Raw genomic sequence first — 27,980 nt, forward strand, 5'->3', positions numbered from 1 at the left:
GTTAGAGAGCACCTATTAAGGCCTGCTCCGTGCACGTCGAGTTGATGTGGCGAGCATCACGTCCAGCCACCATTCTCCTCCCCAGCGTGGATGTATACAGACTGCACCAGGTACTCATTTAAGACCGAGTCAGTACAAGGGGAGGCACATGACCAGTTCAGATATTCGCCACTGATGGTGGATGTGAGTGGGAATTGATCTTAGATTCCTGGGTTCGTATCGTCGTGCGTGAGCCATTACGCGTTGCGTGTGACAAAACACAGCAGTAGCACAGCGGTTCGCGCACTGCACTACGAACCCGGTGGCCAGAGTTCGATTCCCGCTCATGGCCATTATCGTTGATGGATATCTAAACTGGTGCTGGGCCTCTCTTAGGTTGACTCGGCCTTAAATGAGAACCTGGTGATACGTGTAAACATCACCGCTGGGGGGAGACAGGTGAAGTGGCGTGCTGCTGCTAGCCACCCACCCCCTCGTGTGCCGCGTTGGCCGCCTTCACAGGTGCTCGCTAACAGCACCTGCCCCAAGTCTGTAAAAACTATCGGGGGCATATTTGTCTTTGTACGTCTTACTCGCATCTGCACGTACATGTACACACAAACACACATATCTATGCTGTGAAAAAAAAAACTTTACATTGTTAAAATTGTGCTAATTTTTTATTAAGAAAATAATTATTTTCTTATTCAGATATCATTTGCTTGAAAACAAAATCTTAACATATAATTAGACATTTAAAAAAAAAGTAATTATATTCATTGTTAAATCTACATTTTTTAAGTTCTTGTGAATGAAATTTTAAAAACTATTTAACCAAATCAAGTTTTCAAACAACGGATAGTATTTTGAGTGGGTTTTGAATACCCTGGGGGCCGAAGAGGTGTGTGTATGCGAGCTCTCATTCAAATGTTTTCACTGCTCTGTGAAATCCCTTACCACGCACTGATAAAGAACGCAGCAGCAGGGAAGATTTATACGGGTGCCTGTAAAATATCCAGCCTTTTACATTTCATTTTAATCCTCGGACATTTCTAGAGCACATTGAGTTACAACACCTATGCCACGTGACTTGAATAAAACACGCTGAACTAACAGTGATTTTATATATTTGTTTTTAAACATAAAATTGCCTTTGACACCAACCAGGCAGTTTACACCGTTTGGGTATCTAACGCCCAAGTCAAAAGATCCCAGCAGCAGCATCATCAGCGGCAGCATCATCATCATCAACAGCATCATCATCAACGGCGACAGTGTCTCTCTCGCTGCCCAACGTAACGCGCGCCATCTGTAGGGGAGCAGAGACGTCGAGACGGGCAAAAGTGGCGACTTCTTGCGGGTAGGGCCCAGCGCGCCACCAGTTCCATCCCCGCCGCCTGCACAATCATCACCCAATGAATGGACGAAACATTCATGGCCACGAAACGAAAACGGCAGCTTTGAGCGGTACACGCAGGCGGTCGCCACCATTCTCACGTCGCCTTTCTCCAACGATGCCGTCTGTCTGTAACCCAGGATTCAATCGCGTCTGTGCGTCCCAACACCGCCGCGGGCTGCAGGCCCCTAACGCGCAACCCTCCTCCCTCCATCCCTACACACAATGGTGCTTTGCGCGTTTTCATTTAATGTTATTGACAAACGCGAATTACCTGCACGAGTCACTTTTGCTTCATTCGTGTTGCTCACGTGTGGCATGCAGTGTCCAATCCCAATGCGTTAAAAAGCAGGTGTTTTTGAACCGTAATCATTTATCGTAGTTCGATTTGTATTGATCATTGTTGATGAAAATAAAACTTTGAAATTCATAACAGAGTACTCCGTTTTATATATTTTACACCCATACGCCACAATATGAGATTCACAATGAATAATAAGTATGCTACAAGTGTATTGATACCTTGCTGATTAAAGACACGGAGCTGGCACTGCCACGAACCGACGTTTAAATCCCAGCTTCAGCTGTTCACGATTTCGAGTGTGGCGAGTCGAAAGCTCCAATTACCAGTTGCCAACAATCGAGCAAAACAAATGCACCACGTGAAACTTGCGTCGTCGAGAAAGTTGGCAACACCCAAGCCCAGAGGTCGCAAATGGGTTTTGATTCCTTACCCGTACCCGGCCGCACCAGGGTCGCAAACGGGTACCCGTACCCGGCCAGGTATCGGGTAGGGTACGGGTATCGGGTACCCGGTTGCGACCTCTGCCCAAGCCTCGTGGGGTAGCACAGCAAGCCTCGTGGCGAGATCACAACGAGCGCATGAGATCACTGAGGGACAGAAAAAACACGCATACAGTTACAGAGATCGCATTTTAATATGACGCTTGTTTACCCAGGAAATACAATTTTCAGCATTGAAATATTTGGCCAATACCAGATAGATTTCGATTTAAAGCTTTCGTGACTGCAGGGATTCATATTCTTGGTTCTTTCGGTAGAGTCACGTAGAAGGGAAATTATAAAAATAAAGCAATAAAATAAACAAGAAAAAGTGATTGTTTAATTTTTATTATTTTATTATTTCCCTTCTACGTGACTTTACCGAAAGAACCAGTAATTCCAGATAGATTGTTTTTCACTCGTCGAGCGAACGGAGGGACATGCCTCCCCGTTCTCGACGAACGCGAGGTGTCTTCGCACTGCGCGAGTGCCAATCGGACTGTCGCTTTCCTCATGGCATGAAAATAAGTAATATTTAAAAACACTTTTTTTTTTAACTCGCTTTAATGAAATGTGAAATGTACCGTACGAGTAATGGCAGAACTCCACGACTCCAGGAAGTGTCCCCGAGGCTTGCCACAACGTAAGGGGCCGTGGTGAGTTACAGCTAACAAGAGTTGAGCGTGGACAATTTGACCCAAGGTGAAACATAACATATTATAAAAAATATCATTTTCAAATATTTATTTTTTATTTTAATGATAGAATATAGTATTGTCACCAGTGTGACATACGTATACCAAGTTTGCAGTCGATACGACATTGGGAAGGGGGTTAAAATTGAGTTACAAGATTTGAGGATATGACAACAGACAGTGTAAGTTTATCAAAAGCGTGTAAAAGAATATTCTTGGTTCTTTCAGTAAAGTCAAGTAGAAGGGGAATAATAAAATAATAAAAATTGGGACGCTGTCTTTCCGACAGCTCTGTTCTTCACCTGAGGACGGCTGCTTGTGTTGTGGCCGAAACGTTGTGAGAATTTTATTTTATAGTTTTATATTATATTTATTTTATTATTTCCCTTCTACGTGACTTTACCGAAAGAACCAAGAATATGAATCCCTGCAGTCACGAAAGCTTTAAATCGTGTAAAAGAATGTTTTAAAATATGTTTTAGATTTTTTTTTATGATAGAATATAGTATTGTCATCAGTATGAGATAAGTATACCAAGTTTGCAGTCAATAGCACATTGAGAAGTGGGTAAAAACTGAGTTACAATATTTTTTGTGGATACGACAACAGACAGAGTGAGTTAAATAAAAGCGTGCAATAATAAAAACAGGCGACGACAAGAACAACAACATGCGCAAAGTCTCGCCACTTTAGTATGTGAAGTATCATTGTTAATGTTTCGCGATTTAGATTGTTGTGTTTATTGGGATGCGAATTTAAAGCTGATCTTTGACGCACCCACAATGTTGTTGGTCACGAATGTGGAACCCCATGATCTTGCTGAGCCCTCTCGGCCTTTTGCTTGGTTTGTTCATGTCTAGTGCCGCCAGCAAGTGCAACACCACCCTTAATCGTATTCGTTGCTTCTTCAGGAAAAAACTCAAACGAGTCTCTGGACTTAATCACAGAGGGACAACTATTTCAAATATGTGGGGACTGTTGTATATTTTTTTCAGTACAGTATTGTTTGGAGGAAACCAGATATTGGCCAGAGATGACCCACATACCCAAGGAGAACACATTGCAATCCCTTACATGATGAACATACTTGTTTAAAAATAAAGGTCAAAAGTACAGTTTATATGGTGACACTCTAATAATAAAATAACGTGGCCAACTTCCGTTTTTCTATTGGACTTAAAGGGACTTCACAACTGTTTAATGTTATGAGCATGATCCCGGGATAAATGCGTGTTGTGACTTCACACAAAACTCAACAACAAAAAATCATCATTAGTGTTGTCGTGGAGAATGACTAACAAAATACATAAGGTAAACACCACGTCTCCTTTACATGTCTGTCCCTCCACATAAACAAGTACGCTTGACAATTCCCATACATTGTAAGGACTTTTGGCAGTACACAATGTACAGTAAGCAGCACCGGCGCAATCCTGTTTTAACTGATATTGTGCACTCCCAGAAGGCAACGTAGTTTAACAGTAAATGTTAAAAGGTTATTTTTGTATCGACATTATACGTGGTGAAAGTAGATATGTAAAGGATATATATAGTGTGCTTATATTTGTAACATTCATGCTGCGTTTACCAGAGCGTAGCCAGACATGCAATGGGAATACAAAAAATGCAGACAGTTTCAACAATGGCTTTTCAAAAGGAATTCTGCGGAATTTCCCGGAATTCCCTGCGCCTCCCATGTTTGTTACGCTTCTGTGTGGAAATGATGCTTTTCGTGACGTTACAACCAATCCCCTCCCGCCCCGCGAGGTTTCCTGCATATAAGGAGTGCTGAAAGTGCACCAGCTTCCTCATTTTCTCCTCTGCACAAGCGCCCGTCGGCAGCTGAAGCAGCAAGTACATCCCAACTGGTGAGTGTTTCGCTTTTCAAGTCTCGAAGTTGGTAAAAACGTGTATATTTAACAATATATTAAACACATTAATACAGTACTCCAAAAACTAAAACTAGTTTGTGTTTTACCAAGGCCACCTGAGCTACATAGCTCGTTTTCAGACGCGACCTGACCACGAACAATATTTATAGCGCAAAAGAAGTGACTTATCACATGGACATTTATAGCAGCCAAATACTGTAAACTCGCGTTTCTAAAATGTGTAGGGAAAACCCGGAGGGGCCGGGAGAAAAATCCACGCGACCACGGGGAGAGAGACACACGTAAACTCCGAATATACAGCAGCAGCAGGCGTCAGGGTCGGGATCGAACCCACGACCTCCTGTGTACCAGGCGAGGTAGTTAACATCTCCTAGCCACCGTGATGATGATGATGATGAGAGAGAGAGAGACACGCAAACTCCAAATATACAGCAGCAGGCGTCAGGGTCGGGATCGAACCCACGACCTCCGGTCTAGCAGGCGAGGGAGTTAACATCTCCTAGCCACCGTGGTGATGATGAGAGAGACACGCAAACTCCAAATATACAGCAGCTGGCGTCAGGCTCGGGATCGAACCCACGACCTCCGGTCTAGCAGGCGAGGGAGTTAACATCTCCTAGCCACCGTGGTGATGATGAGAGAGACACGCAAACTCCAAATATACAGCAGCTGGCGTCAGGCTCGGGATCGAACCCACGACCTCCGGTCTAGCAGGCGAGGGAGTTAACATCGCCTAGCCACCGTGGTGATGATGAGAGAGACACGCAAACTCTAAATATACAGCAGGCGTCAGGGTCGGGATCGAACCTACGGTGTCCCTCAGTCACCCAAACAGCATTGAATGTCTATGAAGTAGAAATGAGGTTTAGAAAATTGTGACTGCAATTTTTATCTCGTAGCTAAAAATACTTGTTTTCCCCTCTACTGGTTGTACTGTTTAATGTCGTCCCGTGCCAGGTCCCTGCAAGCACTGAAACTGCACCAGCTTCCTCATTCTCCTCTGCACAAGCGTCCGTTGACAGCTGAAGCAGCCACTGCATCCAACTGGTGAGTGTTTTGCTATTCGTTTGCCAAAGTTGGTACAAAAACGTGTTTATTTAAAAATATATATTAAATCCTTTAATACAGCACTCTAAAAACTAGAACAATTGTTTTTTTTTTTTAAACCAAGCAAGGCCTACTGAGCTCTATAGCTTTTTTTCTAGAAACGACCTGGCTATCACAAATTATACCACTCAACGAAGTCGTTTATCGTGGTGAACATTTATAGCAGCCAAATGCTGTAAACGCACGTTTATAAATGAAGGAAAACCCGGAGGGGCTGGAGAAAAACCCACGTGAACACTGACAAAAAAGACACACAAACGCCAAATATACAGCAGCAGGCGTCAGGGTCGAACCCACGACCTCCTGTATACCGGGCGAGGTAGTTAACATCGCCACCACGGTGCCCCTCAAAAGTCACTCAACATGTATTGGATGTTTATTAAGTAGAAATGAAGTTAACCCGATGCAGAAAATAGTGACTGCCATTTGTTTCTCGAGCTAAAATTACTTTATTTACCCGTATTAGTTGTACTGTAATTTACGTATGGTGCGAAAGAAGTTCATACTTACATATTGCAGTCATTAATTTCAGATTTTAAATAAATTTACAATAGCAACGATCTGCATGTTGTTGCTCTATATTGCCCTGTTTATAGAATATTAACATTTAATGTATCCAAATAACGTATATAATTGACTGCAGTTGCAATCACCATATCATAAAAATAATTAAAATTAAATAAATTGGGCAAGAGTAAACAAATATAACAACCAAATTAATGAAGTGAAACCAACGAAAATGGTACCGTTTTCGGAAATGACGTTGCGGTCCAAAAGCTAAAATGAAAACAAAGCCATAAAAAACACAGAACCTAGATTGAAACAAACTAAGTTCCCAAAGATAACGGGCATCGTTCCTTCAATGCATGTCCAGAACAAACAGCCACCATTGGCCACTAGGTGGCAGAGACATAACCACAGCGCATGCCGGGCAAGGTTCACTTTAAGGGCCGCATGAAGTGTCGAAGGATCCCTGCGTGCAGAAGTTCACGGGACAAACCCAGGTATTATGTATTGACTGAAATGACTGACCGATGTGCTCCCCACTCTGCCACCTCAAACTATTTATCCGCACGGTTGATAAAATATTGTTGTGGGCCGATATTGACACCGCTGATATGAGTCATCAGCAAGTCCAATCAGCTCCACATGCTTCTGTACTGCATCAACCCTATCTCTTCTCTAACCCATGCAGCGCACATTTAGCCCCCATGGCATACGATGGCTAGGTATGCGGGTTACGGGACCTAGCCAACGCAGCCTAGCCTGTCGAAGGAGCTCACCGATGGGACTGTGTCCACAACTTTTAAAGATCTGTGAGCTCCTCACACAATCCAGCTGGGTTAAACCACATAGGACTGCCTGAATGTTTAATACTGGTGCAGATGCTCCTTTAAAAAGGGGGGGGGTCTATGTTTCGTAAACAGAAAATAACTGTGGTCAAGAAGAGAATTCCTCAAACCGATTGGAGATATATTTTAGAGAGACGTAACTGGAAAACAGCAGAATATTTAATCCGAGGGCAGTTATGGAAGACGGAGGACGTGGCGGCGGCGCTTTGGCTCTTGTCTGCTGTTCACAGGTTCACCTTCATGGGCGTCACCATTCTAATGTCGGTAAGCCAGGTCACTCCGGCGTATATTGTGGGTCAAGTCTAGCGAGAGCAATCAAGACCATGCGCATCTGAGACAATCCAATAGGGTTTGGTCTGCCTTCATTTTTAGATAAGCCACCCTGCCAGCTTCTCACGCAGTAGCATATCTCTAGAACACTAGGGTGCACTCACAATATCTTACAGAAACGGGACCCCTCTATCCGGACACACATAAGTCTACACCGTTCCCAAACACTCACACCCTTAAAATAAAGCACGTTTAGCCTTAGATGGCGTTTACCACCCGCTTTGGGCTACATTTGCCACACCCCGACTCCAGGTGAAGCTCGATCACCCCGCGCGTCGTGGGCCACCACCGGCCTGACACCGTCGCCAGAGCAGAGGAAGGGAGCCAGCGCCTGCTAATAGCATGAATAATGCCATCTATCAGGACCAAATCTCATATACAGCCATTACCAAGCAAATGAAACGTAACTACCAAGCAAAATCCAACATCAATGAACAAAATAATGTGTGCACAAATGAATACACAAATTAAGATGTGCACAAACAACATAAAAGTAATTACAACAAATAAATTAGTCCAATGTCACATCCCAGACCACAATCCCAACTTCCCAAACAAGTCAGGAAATTTTCACAGGAGGGGGCGGACACAGTGTGGTGAGGCCTTCATCCCAGCAGTGTCTTGATAAAGAGCTGTGTATTGTTATTATCACCCTTAAAGCTATAGCGAACTTTTAAACAAATACGTTTCACGTGACTTGTTTACAGTTATACAAGTGTATGATTGTGCTTTCTATGCCGGTAGATCATACGCGGGAGTGTCTACCGTACAGACATGCAGCTTGCAGGAGGCGCAACCCCGAAGAACAACACCATGTACACCATGTTCCACGGCACCAGCGAGGATGGGGCCAGAGCCATCATCGCGAAGGGCTTCAAACAGTCCACTGATGGCATGCTGGGCCCCGGGGTGTACGTGAGCCGGGACATTAATAAGGCCAGTAAGTATCCGTTAAACCTACCGCGTGACGAGAGGGTGATTCTGCAGCTCAAAGTGCGTGTGGGAAGAGTGAAGAAGATCGACAGACAAGGCCACCCTTTGCAGAAGACGTGGCATGATGAAGGCTACAACACCGCGTGGGTGCCACCCAACTGTGGGATGGTATCCAGTGGGCTTGAGGAAGACTGCATCTGGAACCCGAAGAGAGTGAAAGTCATTCGACGGGTCCCAACGCCTCCAGAGGATGACGGATTTTGCATAATTATGTAACGCGGAATCCTATTATCAATTGCTTGTGTCCTAACAACGATGCATCCTTCCACATTCACCAGTCTTCCATATTCAGATACAAATACAAATCAGTCGCATTTGGGTGGATGCAGGAGGTAAATATGTTGTCCAATCGAAGCTTAATTTACAGTCCGCAATATACAAGCCTAATTTTTTTCAAAAACTAACACTATGCTTGAAAATATATATAATTATGAAGACACATGTACTAAACTACTGTAACTACAGGTGAATGTAAACAAGTCTAAAAATATACAACTACAGCGGTGAAACAACCCACTACTACACACGAGTACACTTCTAAATATTGTCTCAATGCAGAGCTTCCCTCTTCCCGGTAACCATTAAACGGGAGGCCAACAATGTAACCGATGGATCAGCGTTGGCCCAACATAGGCCCAACGTTCCATGTTGATGGAGTTCAAACCCCAGACTGGGCTCACTCTGTGCCCCTTAAACCTGTTTAAGGAGGCTCTGCCTCTTAACCTTCATCATGTTATGCTTCTAATGAGCCCCCCCCCCCGGAACCCTATCCAAAACCTCCAGTAGGTTCTAGCCAATCGACCACTGTCTCTACCCACAACTTGATTTCACAGGTGTGGGGCTGGTGCTAAAATGCCCACAACCTCCAACGCAACCACGCACCCTGCGTTATTTAATTCGCACGTTTCTATTTGTATATCAGGGATTATCGAGTAAGTTCCGTCCGATCACCAGCCTCTTGTAATCCAATCTGGGTCTTGGCTTCTGCAGGTGGCACACAGTGAATCATACCATGCAGACCTTCTCCACTAACAGCGTGCACTCGCATGATCTGAAACACTGGCCTACAATTTTGTCAATGTATCCTTCTGTTTCATCTGTTAACATGTGCCCCGTATTTGTATTAGTTTTTATAGATGTTATGCAAATTACTTAAATGGGTAACTTGCGATGTATCTACAAACATTATTCAATTGCCTTCAATCAGTGTGGAAATGTCCCATTGAGTGTGGGTGTTTTATTCTCATAAGGCCCCGTGGTATAGAGAACAGTCTTCAACTTTTGTCTACTGTCTCTCTGGCTTCGCTATGTATGTGCTATGAAGGAGCATTTTAAGATCACGTTCTTGAGAAACGTGAGTTAATTGAGCTTACGCACCACTGCCAAATGCAGCATTGAATTTCCATCTATCAAATGCGTGAGAATGTTCCACGTGTTTGGGCGTTTCATTCAGCAAGGACTGCACCTCACCCCGAAGACGGGGGTTGTGTTGTCTAGGAATCGCAAGTAAAAGGAAATCATATTCACAGTACGTTCATCACGAGTGTGGGGATACGGCTGGCGTGGCACGGCGTCTGCGTGACGTATTCATGGCCACTGATCCATCTGCCCAAGTCGTGGTTTATTTTTTTATGTTGTTCAATGTTAATTTTGTGCGTACTGTTTACCTTCATATGGTTGCCTTGTACATCATCCTGAGATGGTCTTGTATTTAGACGCAATGTATGTTCAAATAGTATTGCTGAATACTGCTTCTGTGAAAAATAGGGTTGGCTGTCAACCAGAATTGGTTTTGAGGGCTAAAGAGGTGCAATAGTGTGCGTGGTAAGAGACGTGCTGGGTAATCTTGTATGGATAAAGGGGATACATAATGGGGTTCTGCGAGGGATAGCATTAGTGCCCTACCGGCTGGCTGTAGTTTTCAGTGGCAGTATTGCGTAATGCGGTGTCAACAATGAGATTATAACGGTGACCAAGAAAACAAAGGGAATATCTCCATCATTCACGTGGGGTTTTTTTCTTTCTGGGAACTAGTTTAACATTTACAATTGTGTTTGCTGAATGGTGTATATTCATTAATACACGAATTGGCTGAATTTTGTTTCATTGACAAATATTTAAATATATATAACATTTAAGTCAATTATCTCATATTCCTTGCAAACCAGTGTATTCCAGCAGCAATTGGTATATGTAGAACTTTAAAAAGTAATATTTCAAATAACTTTTTTAAAAACACGCTTTAATAAAATGTACTTGTAATGGCAGAACTCCACTACTCCAGGAAGTGGCCCCGAAGCTTGCCATAACGTAAGGGGGCGTGGTCATTTAGAGCCAACGTCAGTTGAGCGTCGACAGTAAGACCCAAGCCGAAACATAACATAAAAAAAGAGTGATTAAAAATATCATTTTTTTATGATAGAACATAGTATTGTCATCAGTATGACATAAGTATACCAAGTTTGCAGTCGATACCACATTGGGAAGTGAGGATACAACAACAGAGTGAGTTAATCAAAAGCGTGTAAATCATAAAAATACGCACTGATGTACCACAAGATTAGGTTTTTATATATTTTGACAATATAATAAACTCTATCCACTCCCCCCCAACCCCACCTTTTTGCAACCGGCACCACGACCACACTGACGCTATCTCGCTCAGACCAGCTTGGCGGGGAACAGGGAAAGTGGCACTGCCTTTAAAAATCCGTGACAAAAAAACAAAACGTGCGTCTGGAGGAGGAGGGGCCTACAAGGGAAGGGTTGGGGCCTAGAGGGGTGGGTGAGGCTTGTCAATGCATGAACCTCGCTGTTTAATATTATTTGGGTCTTTCGGTAAAGTAACGAAGATAGGTTAAAACATTTTTTAAATAAAGGATTTTTTTTATTCATTTTTTATTAATCATTAATAAATGTACTTTTACATTTTTGAACCTTATTTTATTTTACTTTCTACGTGACTTTACCGAAAAAACCTAAGATGATTCCTTGCAGTCACGAAAGCTTCAAATCTAGAACTATCTACGTGACTTTACTGAAAGACCCAAAGAATATGAATTCTTGCAGTCACGAAAGCTTTAAGTCAAATTTTTTTTCTCGCTGTTGAAGGAAGTGAACATGACAATACAACTGTAATCAAATAAGTATAACAGGGAACAATGTAATACCTCAAATATGGCCACAGGCCCACTAGTTTAATGAATAATCTGAAAGGAATGGTATATAATCGCTTTCAGACACAGTGGTGGAAATTTTTAATTGATTTCTCCATTTTTTACGTTTTATTTTCAGAACGTGTTCGTTTTCATTTTGTTGAATATGAACCATAATTTACAAGACCTGTCTGGCGTCTTGTGTTGTAGGTTATGTTCCAATGCAGCAATCTCATACACGTGTACACGAAAATGCTCATTTAGCCATTTCAAATTTAAGATTTTCACTCGGGTGTTTTGGTGTCAGGTTAAGCCATGCCCGGCCGCCTTTGTCTCTCCAGTGGCGATGTTTACACACCACACCAGGTACTCATGAGGCCCAGGACCGGTTCAAATAATTGTCAGTGGTGTAATGCGAGCGTAAATGGGGTTGTTGCTGGCCTCTGGTCCAATCACGCGGCCCGGGGCATTGGGGGGCGGAGCCTGGTCGGAGCCAGCAGGGTAGTATGGGAAGGCCGGATCTGACGATCCGGAAGGGGAGGAGTCAGGGTCACGTGGGGGGAATGTATTTAAGTGGGAGCCCGGAAGAGATCGGGGCAGTCGGGGAAGTTAGGAGGCTGAGCCACTTCGATTTAAAGCTTTCGTGACTGCAGGGATTCATCTTCTTGGTTCTTTCGGTAAAGTCACGTAGAATGGAAATAATAAAATAATAACGCTGTCTCCCCGACAGACCTGGTCTTCACCTGAGGACGGCTGCTTGCATTGTGGCCGAAACATCGTGAGAATTATTTTATTATGTTTTATTTTATTATTTCCATTCTACGTGACTTTACCGAAAGAACCAAGAAGGCTGAGCCACGTTGGGTGGTGAGAAAAAATCCGCGCCATCGGCCACGTGGCTGAAGCACCTCAGCACGCCGTCGGCCAGCGGTGTGCGGAGTGCGGGAATAGAGGAGCTAACGGAAGAGCGTGCGGGGCACGCGAGAAAGAGCGTGTGTAGCACGCGAGAGAGAGAGCGTGCGTGGCACGCGAGAGGGAGCGTGCGCGGGGCGCGTGCGAGACGACACTGGTCCGAGAGGAGGCCAGTGGGGGTGCGGAGAAGAACCTGAATAAAAGACAAACGGAGACCAGCATCGCCTTACGAAGTCTTTTATTACACTGGTATTGACTATGAGCTAATTTAGCCATTTACAATTAAACAAGGGTGAGAAACCCTGACAAAGTTTAATCATGGACTCAAAAATCATGGATATTCAGGAAAGGCTACAAGATGTTGCGAGTTGTTAACTTCCTGGCCTGGTATGCGGGAGTTTATGGGTCCCGACTTTAACGCATGTATATTTGGACTTTGCTTGTCTCTCTCCATGGTCGCATGGATGTTTTTTTCTGGTTCCTCCAGTTTTCCCTCCACATTGAGAAACGTGTGTTTCGGGTATCTGGCTGCTATAAATTTCCACGTAATCAGCCGCTTCGTTGTGCTATGTTGCCAGGTCGCTTCTGATAAAGAGCTGTATCGCTCAGTGGGTCTTACCTCGTAAAATAAAAAAAACTGTAACAGTATGTATACTTTGTATACAGGGATAAGGGCACATAAGGCATATTGGTGAAGTGTAAGACTGATCTCATTTGACTTCGTGACTGCAGGAATTCATATTCTTGGATCTTTCGGTAAAGTCACGTAGATAGGTTCAAAGAAAATAATCAAAAAATGACAGAAAACTACGACGTTTCAATCGCAACGCAGGCGGTCATCTTCAGGAAAAAGAAAATAATATTTTTGATTATTTTCTTTGAACCTATCTACATGACTTTACCAACAGACCCAAGAATATCATCTCATTTGCTTTGCTTTCACGAGTACGGTCCAAAGCATGAAGTACCGTCACAGATATTCCCATAATGGTAGGGCAGCCTGAACCGTAATCAGCCACCAGCAACTCTGAATTAATCTCACATGTTGGCAGGTCTAACAATACCGGATGTTAATTATTGGGTAAATAAGACCCCTTCTAGATTTCACCACTGCAACATACACAACGTGCTCGCTGGGTCCAAACAGAAAAGTTAAACTGCAGTGAAAACTGATACGCGTTGGTAGATAGTTGGCTTGAGTTGGGCAAGACAAGGGCGAGGGAGGAGGATAGAGAAAGTCGTTGATCTTTCAATGTGGATGCAGGGAGAGAGTACATTCAGCCTCAAAGCGATGGATCTTATAAGGGCGGTTCGTCTCGTGTCAAATTGAAATGAAATAAGATATGCGATGGGGGAGTCTGTCGTCTCATTCCTTATTTGGTAACAAATGTGCAAGTGGTGAAAGGCGATAACAGCATGTATACCCAAGAGGTACATGGAAGAGGGTGGTCGTGCAGATTCTCAGGGTTTTTTGTGTTAGGTTAAGCCATTAAGTGTTCGGTTTCATTAATTCGGGTGAAATCACAATAATAGATCTGAGAATTAAATATTTGAACGTTTTGCCCCTTTGTGTAAAAAGCAACAAATTAAAACATATTCTGCATTCCCTGCCATAACAATGTTGGCAGGGAAATCCCCAAACTTCCCCCTGCCTGGTGTTTCACTAAACTTCCCCAAGTCCCCTCGGAGTCGCGATCATGTATTGGCAGCCGTGGCGTGCACTCTTGACCTGCCAACGTCGTCTGGGGACTTTGCATGAACATAAGACTTTATAGCAGCCCCTCCCCCCCCCCTCGGATTAGCTGACGTTTGCTCACCTTCTGTTTGCTAGCTTTACATTTACTTACAAATTCCATCCCTGACCCCGCCCACTTACGCTTGGGTGTAGCCACCACACACGAATATAACCTCTGGTGGCAGTAGCTCTCTCGCTACATTCCCTCTTGCCTCAGCAGTCCGCCAGCTGTATTGTTTCACATGAGGACGATAGCTTGTGTTGCTATCGAAACGTCGTGATCTATTATTTTCCTACCTACGTAACTTTACCGAAAGAACCAAAGAGTATTCACAATGTAATTAACTCAACTTTTAGGTGCCGAGAAATTGTTCTTTCGAATGTTTATTTGCGATGAAATGCTCATCTCACGATTCCCTCTCTGGTCAATTGAATTATACCCATAATTCCAGCGGCGGCTCGTGACAATTACACTAAGTGGGACTGTTGTGAGTGACCTCTGAAAAGACGGTGTTCTAATTAAGAAAAAACTCGTCATGTTATTGGCCTTCCCGTGAAAGTCATACAACCGACTTATCTACCAACGGTAGGCATTTGTAAAAACATACGCAAACAAAACAACAAAGCACTCAAATGCAGTCCCCATGACTCATGTCCACACTACACAACCCCTTTAGCACTGCTAAAAGACGTGAGTTGCTACACGTTCACAGTGCATCCCCAGCGTCGTGACATCGTCTCTCATTACAGGCGTGGGTGAAGTTTTCACCGCCCTGAATGGGTCTCAAACAGCGTGGCTAAATGCTAGAAGCTCATCGCAAAGAATGAAAGGAAATCTGACTCGGGACTCCTTCATGGCCGCCCCGAGACCGCCCCGAGGCCTCCCTGAGGCAGAGACTGTAGTGTTGCAGCGGTTTTCTAATGTGAACAACTTAATGTTATCTTCATTAGGTAATTCACGTTGAAATAATAAATTTTTCTAAAGAATACAAAACATTTATCGAAAAGTATTTTTATTACAAAAACATTTCTCATCTCCAGCTGCTTGGAGGGGGCAGCGCCCCAACGCCCCTAATGGACGAACCGTGCCTGCACGATTCCCCGTTTAAAAAATAAAATCACTTGCACCAAACCCCTTAACACGTGCATCCCGTTCGCACCGCCCAACGCCGGCTCAAATTTGGTGCATAAAACCTTTTCGAAAGTGATGGAAGGGAAGTGCCTTAGAGATATGGCCTACAAACAAATAACCCAGAATGCACAAGATCTCATTAAATATTGGAAGCCAAGCAGATTTTGAGCCTGGACAGCGCCTGCGGGAGCAACCACCAAGCACAAAGAGGTTGCCGGAGAGCAGTCGAGGGCATTGCAGCAAAACCAACTGCCTCTCTTCACTTGCTGCCACGTCTACGCTCCCCGCCTTCACCAACTCTATCGTGGGTGAAGTATGGTCAAATGACCCCACGCGAGGCCCCTCGTCCAACAGTGGATGCACACAGGGGCTTGTACAGGAGCTTGTACAAGACACGCTCTGCCTGCGCCGTGCTTATTGCGAACGTGAAGCAGTGTTTCTCAGAAATGATGCCGTTCCTGATAATAGTTCGATAACGTACAACCCCTCCCCCCAACCACCACGCTCGATACGAATGCAATCCCCGTAAAAAAATGTCTGCACGAGGTCCCTGCATAGTGCCACAAGGAGCGTTTGAAAACCTACACCACACCAGCGTCTTCACCTCCTCTGAACAAGCATACCGTTGGCAGCCGAACCAGCAACTGCATCCAACTGGTGGCGTGTGGCTTGTTATTGCAACATCGTCAGCGTTGGTAAAAACGCGCGTTATCACGCACTACAATCTTTAATCCTCAATTGTTTAACGGTCACCCAACCAGCAAGGAATGTTTATGAAGTAGAAATGAGTTCCAAACTACGTGTAACATTTGGCCTGCCATTCGTATATTGGTATTAAAAAATACAATTTTCATGCAATGGTTGAGATTTAATTAATTGATAATTTCATTGCTCCGAAGTGTTCTTTAGAGCATATTCTAATTTACGGTGTTTAAATAATATGTATATTTAACTGACTGTCGTTGCAATAACGATGTATGTCTCGGCCTCGCTGTGCACTGCATTGCACACCATATCCGACTCCAAACCTCATTTATTGAATTTAACGAGGTAAAACTGGTGAGAAACAGCACATACAGCATCTGTTAATACCCGGAAACACCAACACAATGATCAGACCATTGTCTTAGATAACATGTTTCTCAACAATAGACCCTGGATGGGCCAGGCCCCTACGTTACCACAGAATAACTATACAAGAACATAAGCTGCTGTGTTACATGAAGGCACATCGTGTATTCATCATACTGCACCCCAAATGTACAGTATTACACATAACACTAAAATTGTGGATGAGATATTTCATCATCCTTGCTCTCAGGATCGCAATATAGTTACTTGGGTACAAGTTTGACTCGACTTATTAAATTACAAGTAACATTCACAATAAGGAAAGTTGCAGGCTTCGTTGTTAACTAGGCCTCATATTTATCATAACAATTTAACAGCATTATAAAGGCATTTACAGCATTATAACGGTCATTCTAACATAACAGCATTCCCAGTATTACAAGAACATAAACGAACTTACAAACAATGCTTCTTAAAGTCTCACAAAGGACAATTGCGGCTGGCTTCAATGGGACGCGATGTGTGCCGCCATCTTGAACTCTGTGTAATGGCGGACCCCCAGCCTCGTGGCTGAAAGGCTGTCAAATCGTAACTACCTGGTCACGTGACCAAGCTCAGCATCAAAAACAGGAAATTCCTGTGTACTCACACCCCCACATCTGCCGTGAGGCAAAACACCTGCCGTAAGGCAGAACAATGTCCTTTATACAATGATAATAATCTAATCATCAACAATAATAATAATCACAATGAACCGAAATGATCATTGCGTAAAATAAACTGAAACCGATTTCCCAGAAAAAAGGAAACGCTATTAAGGCATGCATTTGTGAAATGTTTGGTTTTGCTTAAGCCATGTGCAGTCCACTACGTTTGCAGTTAGTGGTGAGCATTCATAGCAACTTTTGTGGCACATTCCGAAGTTACACTTACAATGAGTTATGCATAATTTTACAACTCAAAATAACGTTGTATTAATTGTGCTGTAGGTATACAGTGGCTAGGCACGTGGCCACTCATTTACGGAAAAGCATGGTTCCTCGTCTCTCTCCATGTCTGTGTCTCCGTGTGTCAACGAGTAAATTCACCTGGTTGTGTGTGTGTGTCCACTGTGCAGTGGCATCTCCCTCCTCAATGTGTCGGGAAAGGTCCGAGAGCAAGTATTATTCAACATCGCCTTGCCAGGCACACTGAGGAGAGGCTTGCGGAGCCCCAATGTGGGCGGTCCTGCACAGATGCCATATTTTCTGTCCTTCTGCTACAGCAGAGGTGACCTGGTCAAGGTATATGGATACCATCAGTAGGCCTGGGCTGTGGGTTGATTGTGCTTTCAGAGTCCCTGACTCTCTGCTTACAATCATGAAGGATAATCATGATGGCGAGCATGCCCAGGTAAAACTACATGGCCGGGAGTCGAAGCCATTCCCTGTTCACCTTGTGGTGTGACAGGGATGTCCTCCGGCTCCCACATTAAATATCCATTTCGACCACGTAGTTCGTGAAGCCTTTGGTGGCTGTACCGGAGGAATTTCCTTCTGGTACAGATACAATGGGAGGCTAATCAATGCCGGGTGCGGTCAAAGGATGGCTCCGTATTGGTCAACCATGTTATGTATTCTGATGATCTGGTGATTGCTGCTCACTTACAAGTTTGAGGCGCTGCTGCTGAACCTGGAGCGTGCCACCAAGAGGTCGGCCCTCTCCATGAACCCCACCAAAACTGAGCACCTGCTTAGGTATTTTGTACCATCAGATACTCAACCCCCACAAATCTCAATTGGTGATGGGGCAGTTGTGGAGAGAAGTGTGCTCATGACCAGCTCCGGTTTGACAGCAGAGGTCTCACTCAGAATTAGTCGAGCGGCATTATCTTTTCATTGGCTGCATAATGCTGTGTGGAAGCTATCTGGTATATCGCCCCACACAGAGCTTCGGGCCTTCTTGGCCACGGTCTTTGCTTGTGAAATGTGAACCCCCCCTAATGGAACATCTTGGCCGGTTAGGAACAATTATGCTGGCCTGGGTTAAACCAGGCTGGATTGTGTGAGGAGCTCACAAATCCTTGAAAGATCTGGACAAAGTCCAATCCGTGACCTCCTCCGGCAGGCAAAGCTGCATTGGCTGGGTTATGTAGCCCGCATGCCCAGCCACCGCATGCCTAAACAGCTTTTGTTCGGCCCGATAGGGGGGGGCTAAAGAGATGGAGTGATGTCGTACAGGAGGATGTGGAGCTGAGTGGACCTGCCGATGACTGGTACCAGCGGTGTCATGATCGGCCTCTGTGGATGAAGCTTGTGAAAGACGCTGGGTGGCTAAAGCACAGCAAATTGGCACAGTCGGGGGCACAAGTGGTGCATTGGCCAGTAATCTAAGTCAGTCTGTCCCGTGACCTCCTGCCAGTGGGTGTTCGACACTTCACGTGGCCTCAACGTGCACCTAGCCTGGCACAAGCGCCGTGGTGATGTCACCGCCACCAAGTGGCGAATGGCGCTTGTTGTTGTTGTGTTGCAGGAGAGCGGTAGTGTAGTGGTTAGGTTTGTTCATGAAGCCATCCAAATATATAAACATAACTTCAATCGAGAAGATGGATACAAATTGAGCAATCATTGGAAGGATGTTATTAACCAGGTAAACCCTTAACTGTTTATAGTTGTTCCATATCTGCCGAGTACTAGTCTATTTTTCCGATTTAATTTCCCCCCAGCGTTTGGCATTGTTGCTGCATTGGCGTTGTTGCTTCAGTTGCATTGTTGCTGCATTGGCACTCTTGCACCGCCCGTGCCTTCTGGTGTTGTTGTTACACTTGGGCTACTCCCATCCCCAAACCCTTATAAACAGTTTGCCTTTAGAGTCGTGGTCGCAAACGGGTTTTGATTCCTTACCCGTACCCGGCCGCACCAGGGTCGCAAACGGGTACCCGTACCCGGCCGTACCCTACCCGTACCCGGCCGGGTATGGGTAGGGTACGGCCGGGTACCTGATTGCGACCACTGGGATGAAGCCATGTTGCAGGCGCGGGTGGGTTGATTCTAGGAACTTGAATTGTGAGAAGAGACAAGACATTGGGAAATGAGTGACAAACGGTTTCTCACCAGTGACGCACGGCCTACCCGTACCCGGCCGCACCAGGGTCGCAAACGGGTACCTGTACCCGGCCAGGTACGGGTAGCCGGGTATCGGGTAGGGTACGGGTATCGGGTACCCAGTTGCGACCTCTGCTTTAGAGGCTGACTCCTTTGCCTGATGACGACCGCTTGTGTTGCGATCGAAACGTCGTGATTTGTTTTATTTTTATAATTCAAATCTAGAATTGTTTTATTTTATTTCTAACTACGTGACTTTACCGAAAGAACCAAATAGTACCAATACCAGATAGATTGTTTTTCACTGGTCGAGCCACCGGAGGGACAGGCCTCCCCGTTCTCGATGAACGCGAGGTGTCTTCGCACTGCGCGAGTGCCAATCGTCGTTTTCCTCATGGCATGACGCCGACGGCACGACTGGACTACAACCGGAAAAACAGACGACGACAACAACATGCGCAAAGTCTCGCCACTTTAGTACGTGACGTATCATTGTTAATGTTTCGTGATTTAGCTTGTTGTGTTTATTGGGATGCGAATTTAAAGCTGATCTTTGACGCACCCACAATGTTGTTGGTCACGAAGCTGGAACCGCTGATCTTCTTGAGGCCTCTCGGCCTTTTGCTTGGTTTGCTAATGTCTAGTGCCGCCGGCAAGTCCAACACCACCCTTAATCGCATTCGTTGTTTCTCCAGGAAATAACTCAAACGAGTCTCTAGACTTAATCACAGAGGGGCAACTATATCAGATATGTGGGGACTGTTATATATATATTTTTCAGTATTGTGTTTGGAGGAAACCAGAGATTGGCCAGAGATGACCCACATATCCACGGAGAACACATTGCAATACCCTACATATTGAACATATTTGTTTAAAAATAAAGGTTATAAGGTCAGCTTATATGGTAACACTCTAGTAATCAAATAACGTAGCCAACTTGCGTTTTTCTATTGGACTTAAAGGGACTTCACCCACGGTTTAATGATATGAGCATGATCCCGGGGTAAATGCGTGTTGTGACTTCACACAAAACTCAACAAAAAAATGTATCATTAGTGTTGTCGTGGAGAATGACTAACAAAATACATAAGCAAACACCACGTCTCCTTTGCATGTCTGTCCCTCCACATAAACAAGTACGCTTGACAATTCCCATACATTGTAAGGACTTTTGGGAGTACACAATGTACAGTAAGCAGCACCGGCCCAATCCTGTTTCAACTGATATTGTGCACTCCCAGAAGGCAACGTAGTTTAACAGTAAATGTTAAAAGGTGTTTTTTTATCGACACTATACGCGGTGAAAGTAGATATGTAAAGGAGATATATTGTGTGCTTATATTTATAACATTCATGCTGCGTTTATCAGAGCGTAGCCAGACATGCAATGGGAATACAAAAAAATGCAGCCAGTTTCAACAATGGCTTTTCAAAAAGAATTCTGCGGAATTTCCCGGAATTCCCTGCGCCTCCCAGGTTTGTTACGCTTCTGCGTGGAAATGATGCTTTTCGTGACGTTACAACCAATCCCCTCCCGCCTCGCGAGGTTTCCGGCATATAAGGAGTGCTGAAAGTGCACCAGCTTCCTCATTTCCTCCTCTGCACAAGCGCCCGTCAGCAGCTGCAGCAGCAAGTACATCCCAACTGGTGAGTGTTTTGCTTTTCAAGTCTCGAAGTTGGTAAAAACGTGTGTATTTAACAATATAGTTTGTGTTTTACCAAGGCCACCTGAGCTACATAGCTCGTTTTCAGACGCGACCTGACCACGAACAATATTTATAGCGCAAAAGAAGTGACTTATCACGTGGACATTTATAGCAGCCAAATACTGTAAACTCGCGTTTCTAAAATGTGTAGGGCAAACCTGGAGGGGCCGGGAGAAAAATCCACGCGACCACGGGGAGAGAGACACACGCAAACTCCGAATATACAGCAGCAGGCGTCAGGGTCGGGATCGAACCCACGACCTCCTATATACCAGGCGAGGTAGTTAACATCTCCTAGCCACCGTGATGATGATGAGAGAGACACGCAAACTCCAAATATACAGCAGCAGGCGTCAGGGTCGGGATCGAACCCACGACCTCCGGTCTAGCAGGCGAGGAAGTTAACATCTCCTAGCCACCGTGATGATGATGATGAGAGAGAGAGACATGCAAACTCTAAATATACAGCAGGCGTCAGGGTCGGGATCGAACACGCGGTGTCCCTCAGTCACCCAAACAGCATTTAATGTCTATGAAGTAGAAATGACGTTTAGAAAATTGTGACTGCCGTTTTTATCTCGTAGCTAATAATACTTGTTATCCCCTCTACTGGTTGTACTGTTTAATGTCGTCCCGTGCCAGGTCCCTGCAAGCACTGAAACTGCACCAGCTTCCTCATATTCTCCTCTGCACAAGCGTCCGTTGACAGCTGAAGCAGCCACTACATCCAACTGGTGAGTGTTTTGCTATTCGTTTGCCAAAGTTGGTACAAAACGGGTGTTTATTTAAAAATATATATTAAACCCTTTAATACAGCACTCTAAAAACTAGAACAATTGTTTTTTTTTAAACCAAGCATTGCCCACTGAGCTCTATAGCTTTTTTTCTAGAAACGACCTGGCTATCACAAATTATACCACCCAACGAAGTCATTTATCGTGGTGAACATTTATAGCAGCCAAATGCTGTAAATGCACGTTTATAAATGAGGGAAAACCCGGAGGGGCTGGAGAAAAACCGACGTAAACCACAGACGAAAAAGACACACAAACGCCAAATATACAGCAGCAGGCGTCAGGGTCGAACCCACGACCTCCTGTATACCAGGCGAGGTAGTTAACATTGCCACCACGGTGCCCCTCAAAAGTCTCCCAACATGTATTGGATGTTTATTAAGTAGAAATGAAGTTAAACCGATGCAGAAAATAGTGACTGCCATTTGTTTCTCGAGCTAAAATTACTTTATTTCCCTGTATTAATTGTACGGTAATTTACGTATGGTGCGAAAGAAGTTCATACTTACATATTGCAGTCATTAATTTCAGATTTTAAATCAATTTACAATAGCAACGATCTGCATGTTGTTGCTCTATATTGCCCTGTTTATAGAATATTAACATTTAATGTATCCAAATAACGTATACAATTGACTGCAGTTGCTATCACCATATCATAAAAATAATTAAAATTAAATAAATTGGGGCAAGAGTAAACAAATATAACAACCAAATTAATGAAGTGAAACCAACGAAAATGGTACCGTTTTCGGAAATGACGTTGCGGTCCAAAAGCTGAACTGAAAACAAAGCCACAAAAACCACAGAACCTAGTTTGAAACAAACTAAGTTCCCAAAGAAAACGGGCATCGTTCCTTCAATGCATGTCCAGAACAAACAGCCACCATTGGCCACTAGGTGGCGGAGACATAACCACAGCGCATGCCGGGCAAGGTTCACTTTAAGGGCCGCATGAAGTGTCTAAGGATCCCTGCTTGCAGAAGTTCACGGGACAAACCCAGGTATTATGTATTGACTGAAATGACTGACCGATGTGCTCCCCACTCTGCCACCTCAAACTATTTATCCGCACGGTTGATAAAATATTTTTGTGGGCCGATATTGACACCGCTGATACGAGTCATCAGCAAGTCAATCAGATCCACATGCTTCATGCTTCTGTACTGCATCAACCCTATCTATTCCCTAACCCATGCACCGCCCATTTAGCCCCCTTGGCATACGATGACTGGACATGCGGGTTACGGGACCTAGCCAACACAGCCTAGCCTGTCGAAGGAGCTCACCGATAGGACTGTGTCCACAACTTTTAAAGATCTGAGCTCCTCACACAATCCAGCTCGGTTAAACCACGTATGTATGAATGTTTAAGACTGGTGCAGATGCTCCTTTAAAGGGGGGGGGGTCTATGTTTCGCAAACAGAAAATAACTGTGGTCAAGAAGAGAATTCCTCAAACCAAATGGAGATATATTTTAGAGAGACGTAACTGGAAAACAGCAGAATATTTAATCCGAGGGCAGTTATGGAAGACGGAGCACGTGGCGGCGGCGCTTTGGCTCTTGTCTGCTGTTCACAGGTTCACCTTCATGGGCGTCACCATTCTAATTTCGGTCAGCCAGGTTACTCCGGAGTATATTGTGGTTCAAGTCTAGTGAGAGCAATCAAGACCATGCGCATCTGAGACAATCCAATAGGGTTTGGTCTGCATTCATTTTTAGATAAGCCACCCTGCCAGCTTCTCACGCAGTAGCATATCTCTAGAACACTAGGGTGCACTCACAATATCTTACAGAAACCGGGCCCCTCTATCCGGACACACCTAAGCCTACACCGTTCCCAAACACTCATACCCTTAAAATAAAGCACGTTTAGCCTTAGATGGCGTTTACCACCCGCTTTGGGCTACATTTGTAACACCCCGACTCCAGGTGAAGCTCGACGACCCCGCGTGTCGTGGGCCACCACCGGCCTGACACCGTCGCCAGAGCAGAGGAAGGGAGCCAGCGCCTGCTAATAGCATGAATAATGCTATCTATCAGGACCAAATCTCATATACAGCCATTACCAAGCAAATGAAACCTAACTACCAAGCAAAATCCAACATCAATGAACAAAATAATGTGTGCACAAATGAATACACAAATTAAGATGTGCACAAACAACATAAAAGTAATTACAACAAATAAATTAGTCCAATGTCACATCCCAGACCACAATCCCAACTTCCCAAACAAGTCAGGAAATCTTCACAGGAGGGGGCGGACACAGTGTGGTGAGGCCTTCATCCCAGCAGTGTCTTGGTAAAGAGCTGTGCATTGTTATTATCACCATTAAAGTCATAGAGAACTTTTGAACAAATACGTTTCACGTGACTTGTTTACAGTTATACAAATGTGTGATCGTGCTTTCTATGCCGGTAGATCTTTCGCGAGAGGGTCTACCGTACAGACATGCAGCTTGCAGGAGGCGCAACCCCGCAGAACGACAACGTGTACACCATGTACCACGGCACCAGCGAGGATGGGGCCAGAGCCATCATCGCCGAGGGCTTCAAACAGTCCACTGATGGCATGCTGGGCCCCGGGGTGTACGTGAGCCGGGACATTAAAAAGGCCAGTAGGTACCCGTTAAACCTACCGCATCACAAGAGGGTGGTTCTGCAGCTCGAAGCGCGTGTAGGAAAAGTGAAGAAGATCGACAAACAAGGCCACCCTTTGCAGAAGACGTGGCATGATGAAGGCTACAACACCGCGTGGGTGCCACCCAACTGTGGGATGGTGCCCAGTGGGCTTGAGGAAGACTGCATCTGGAACCCGACGAGAGTGAAAGTCATTAGACAGGTGCCAACGCCTCCAGAGGATTACGGATTTTGCATAATTCTTTAATGCGGAATCCTATTATCAATTGCTTGTGTCCTAACAACGATGCATCCTTCCACATTCACCAGTCTTCCATATTCAGATACAAATACAAATCAGTCGCATTTTGGTGGATGGAGGAGGTAAATATGTTGTCCAAACGAAGCTTAATTTGTATTCCGCAATATAAAAGCCAAATTTTTTTTCAAAAACTAACACTATGCTAGAAAATATATCTAATTATAAAGAGACATGTACTAAACTACTGTAACTACAGGCGAATGTCAACAAGTTTAAAAATATACAACCTCAGCGGTGAAACAACCCACTACTACTCAAGAGTACACTTCTAAATATTGTCTCAATGCAGAGCTTCCCTCTTCCCAATAACCATTAAACGGGAGGCCAGCATTGGTGTGTGGCTCTAACCGATGGATCAACGTTGGCCCAACATAGGCCCAACATTCCATGTTGATGGGCTCACTCTGTGCCCCTTAAACCTTTTGAAGGAGGTTCTGCCTCTTAACCTTAACCATCTTATGCTTCTAATGAGCCCCCCCCCCCCCCCCCGGAACTCTATCCAAGTTTGGAAACCTCCAGTAGGTTCTAGTCAATCGGCCACTGTCTCTACCCAGAACTTGATTTCACAGGTGTGGGGCTGGTGCTAAAATGCCCACAACCTCCAACCCAACGACGCACCCTGCGTTATTTAATCCGCACGTTTCTACTTGTATATCAGGGATTATCGAGTAAGTTCCGTCCGATCACCGCCTCTTGTAATCCAATCTGGGTCTTGGCTTCTGCAGGTGGCACACAGTGAATCCTACCATGCAGATGTTCTCCACTAACAGCGTGCACTCGTATGATCTGAAACACTGGCCTACAATGTTGTCAATGTATCCTACTGTTTTATCTGTTAACATGTGCCCCATTTTTGTATTAGTTTTTAGATTTTATGCAAATTACTTAAATTGGTAACTTGCGATGTATCTACATACATTATTCAATTGCCTTCAATCACTGTGGAAATGTCCCATTGAGTGTGGGTGTTTTGTTCTGCCCCGTGGAATTGAGAACAGTCTTCAACTTTGGTCTACTGTCTCTCTGGCTTCTCTATGTATGTGCTATGAAGAAGGACCATTTTAAGATCACGTTCTTGACAAACGAGAGTTAATTCAACTAAGGCACCACTGCCAAATGCATCATTGAATTTCCATCCATCAAATGCGTGAGAATGTTCCACGTGTTTGGGCGTTTCATTCAGCAAGGACTGCGCCTCACCCCGAAGACTCGGGTTGTGTTGTCTAGGAATCGCAAGTAAAAGTATATCATAAACAAATTCACAGTACGTTCATCACGAGTGTGGGGATACAGGTTGCGTGGCATGGCGTCTGCGTGACGTATTCATGACCGCTGATTCATCTGCCCAAGTCGTGGTTTATTTTTTTATGTTGTTCAATGTTAATTTTGTGCGTACTGTTTACCTTCATATGGTTGCCTTGTACATCATCCTGAGATGGTCTTGTATTTAGACGCAATGTACGTTCAAATAGTATTGCTGAATACTGCTTCTGTGAAAAATAGGGCTGGCTGTCAACCAGAATTGGTTTTGAGGGCTAAAGAGGTGCAGGAGTGTGCGTGGTAAGAGACGTGCTGGGTAATCTTGTATGGATAAAGGGGATACATGATGGGGTTCTGCGAGGGATAGCATTTGGGCCCTACCGACTGGCTGTAGTTTTCAGAGCGGCAGTATTTCTTAATGCGGTGACAATGAGATTATAACGGTGACCAAGAAAACAAAGGGAATATCTCCATCATTCACGTGGGTTTTTTTTCTTTCTGAGAACTAGTTTAACATTTACAATTGTGTTTGCTGAATGGTGTATATTCATTAATACACGAATTGGCAGAATTTTGTTTCATTGACAAATATTTAAACATATATAACATTTAAGTCAATAATCTCATATTCCTTGCAAACCAGTGTATTCCAGCAACAATTGGTATATGTAGAACTATAAAAAGTAATATTTCAAACAACTTTTTTAAAAACACGCTTTAATAAAATGTACTCGTAATGGCAGAACTCCACGACTCGAGGAAGTGGCCCCGAAGCTTGCCATAACGTAAGGGGGCGTAGTCATTTAGAGCCACCGTCAGTTGAGCGTGGACAATTAGACCCAAGCCGAAACATAACATATAAAAAAATGTAAAAAAATCTAGAATTTTTTTGATAGAATATAGTAATGTCATCAGTATGACATAAGTATACTAAGTTTGCAGTCGATACCACATTGAGAAGTGGGTTAAAATTGAGTTACAAGATTTGAGGATACGACGACAACAACGAGAACAATGACAATGACAACGAGCGTGTAAAATTGGAATCATCGAGAGTATTCTATATGGATGAAGCGCTCTACCTAGCATTTACCGTTATAAACCTTTTTCATGTAGTAGTACCCCAGTAATTAACCCTGTAATCGGGTAATTTGTATGGGGTAAGGGTAAAAGGTAGGGTAAAGGTAGGCTCGTTGCTTTTTACCTTTTACCTTACCTGCTAAAGGGTAAAAGGTAGGGTAGAGTGATTGTATTGTGGTAAGGTAAAAGGTAGGGTAAAGGTAATCTCTTTGTTTTTACTTTTTAACTATTACCTTACCTTGCCGAGGCCTTCGTCTGGAGGCGGGGCCTACAAGGGAAGGGGTGGGGCCTAGAGTGGTGGGTGAGGCTGTCAATCCATGAACCTCGCTGTTTAAATATTTGGGTCTTTCGGTAAAGTAATGAAGATAGGTTAATTTTTTTAAATAAAATATTTTTTAAATAATTTTTTGATTAATCATTAATAAATGTACTTAATTCTAGATTTGAAGCTTTCATGACTGCAAGGATTCATACTCTTAGTTCTTTCGTTAATAAATGTACTTTTACATTTTTTACATTTTTGAACCTATCTACGTGACTTTACTGAAAGACCCAAAGAATATGAATTCCTGCAGTCA

General features: G+C 44.2%; 1 protein-coding gene across 1 annotated transcript; it reads left to right on the forward strand.

Annotated features, from left to right (window-relative positions):
* Positions 1 to 5,759: 5,759 nt before the first annotated feature.
* On the forward strand, positions 5,760 to 27,694 carry LOC144937685 (uncharacterized). Its single transcript, XM_078865094.1, has 3 exons — positions 5,760 to 5,765; positions 22,038 to 22,058; positions 24,544 to 27,694. The coding sequence occupies exon 3, from the start codon at positions 24,574 to 24,576 to the stop codon at positions 25,006 to 25,008; it is 435 nt and encodes a 144-aa protein (XP_078721220.1). The 5' UTR covers positions 5,760 to 5,765; positions 22,038 to 22,058; positions 24,544 to 24,573; the 3' UTR covers positions 25,009 to 27,694.
* The last annotated feature ends 286 nt before the right edge of the window (positions 27,695 to 27,980 follow it).

Source organism: Lampetra fluviatilis, chromosome 19 (assembly GCF_964198595.1).
Source record: "Lampetra fluviatilis chromosome 19, kcLamFluv1.1, whole genome shotgun sequence".
Lineage (NCBI taxonomy): Eukaryota > Metazoa > Chordata > Hyperoartia > Petromyzontiformes > Petromyzontidae > Lampetra > Lampetra fluviatilis.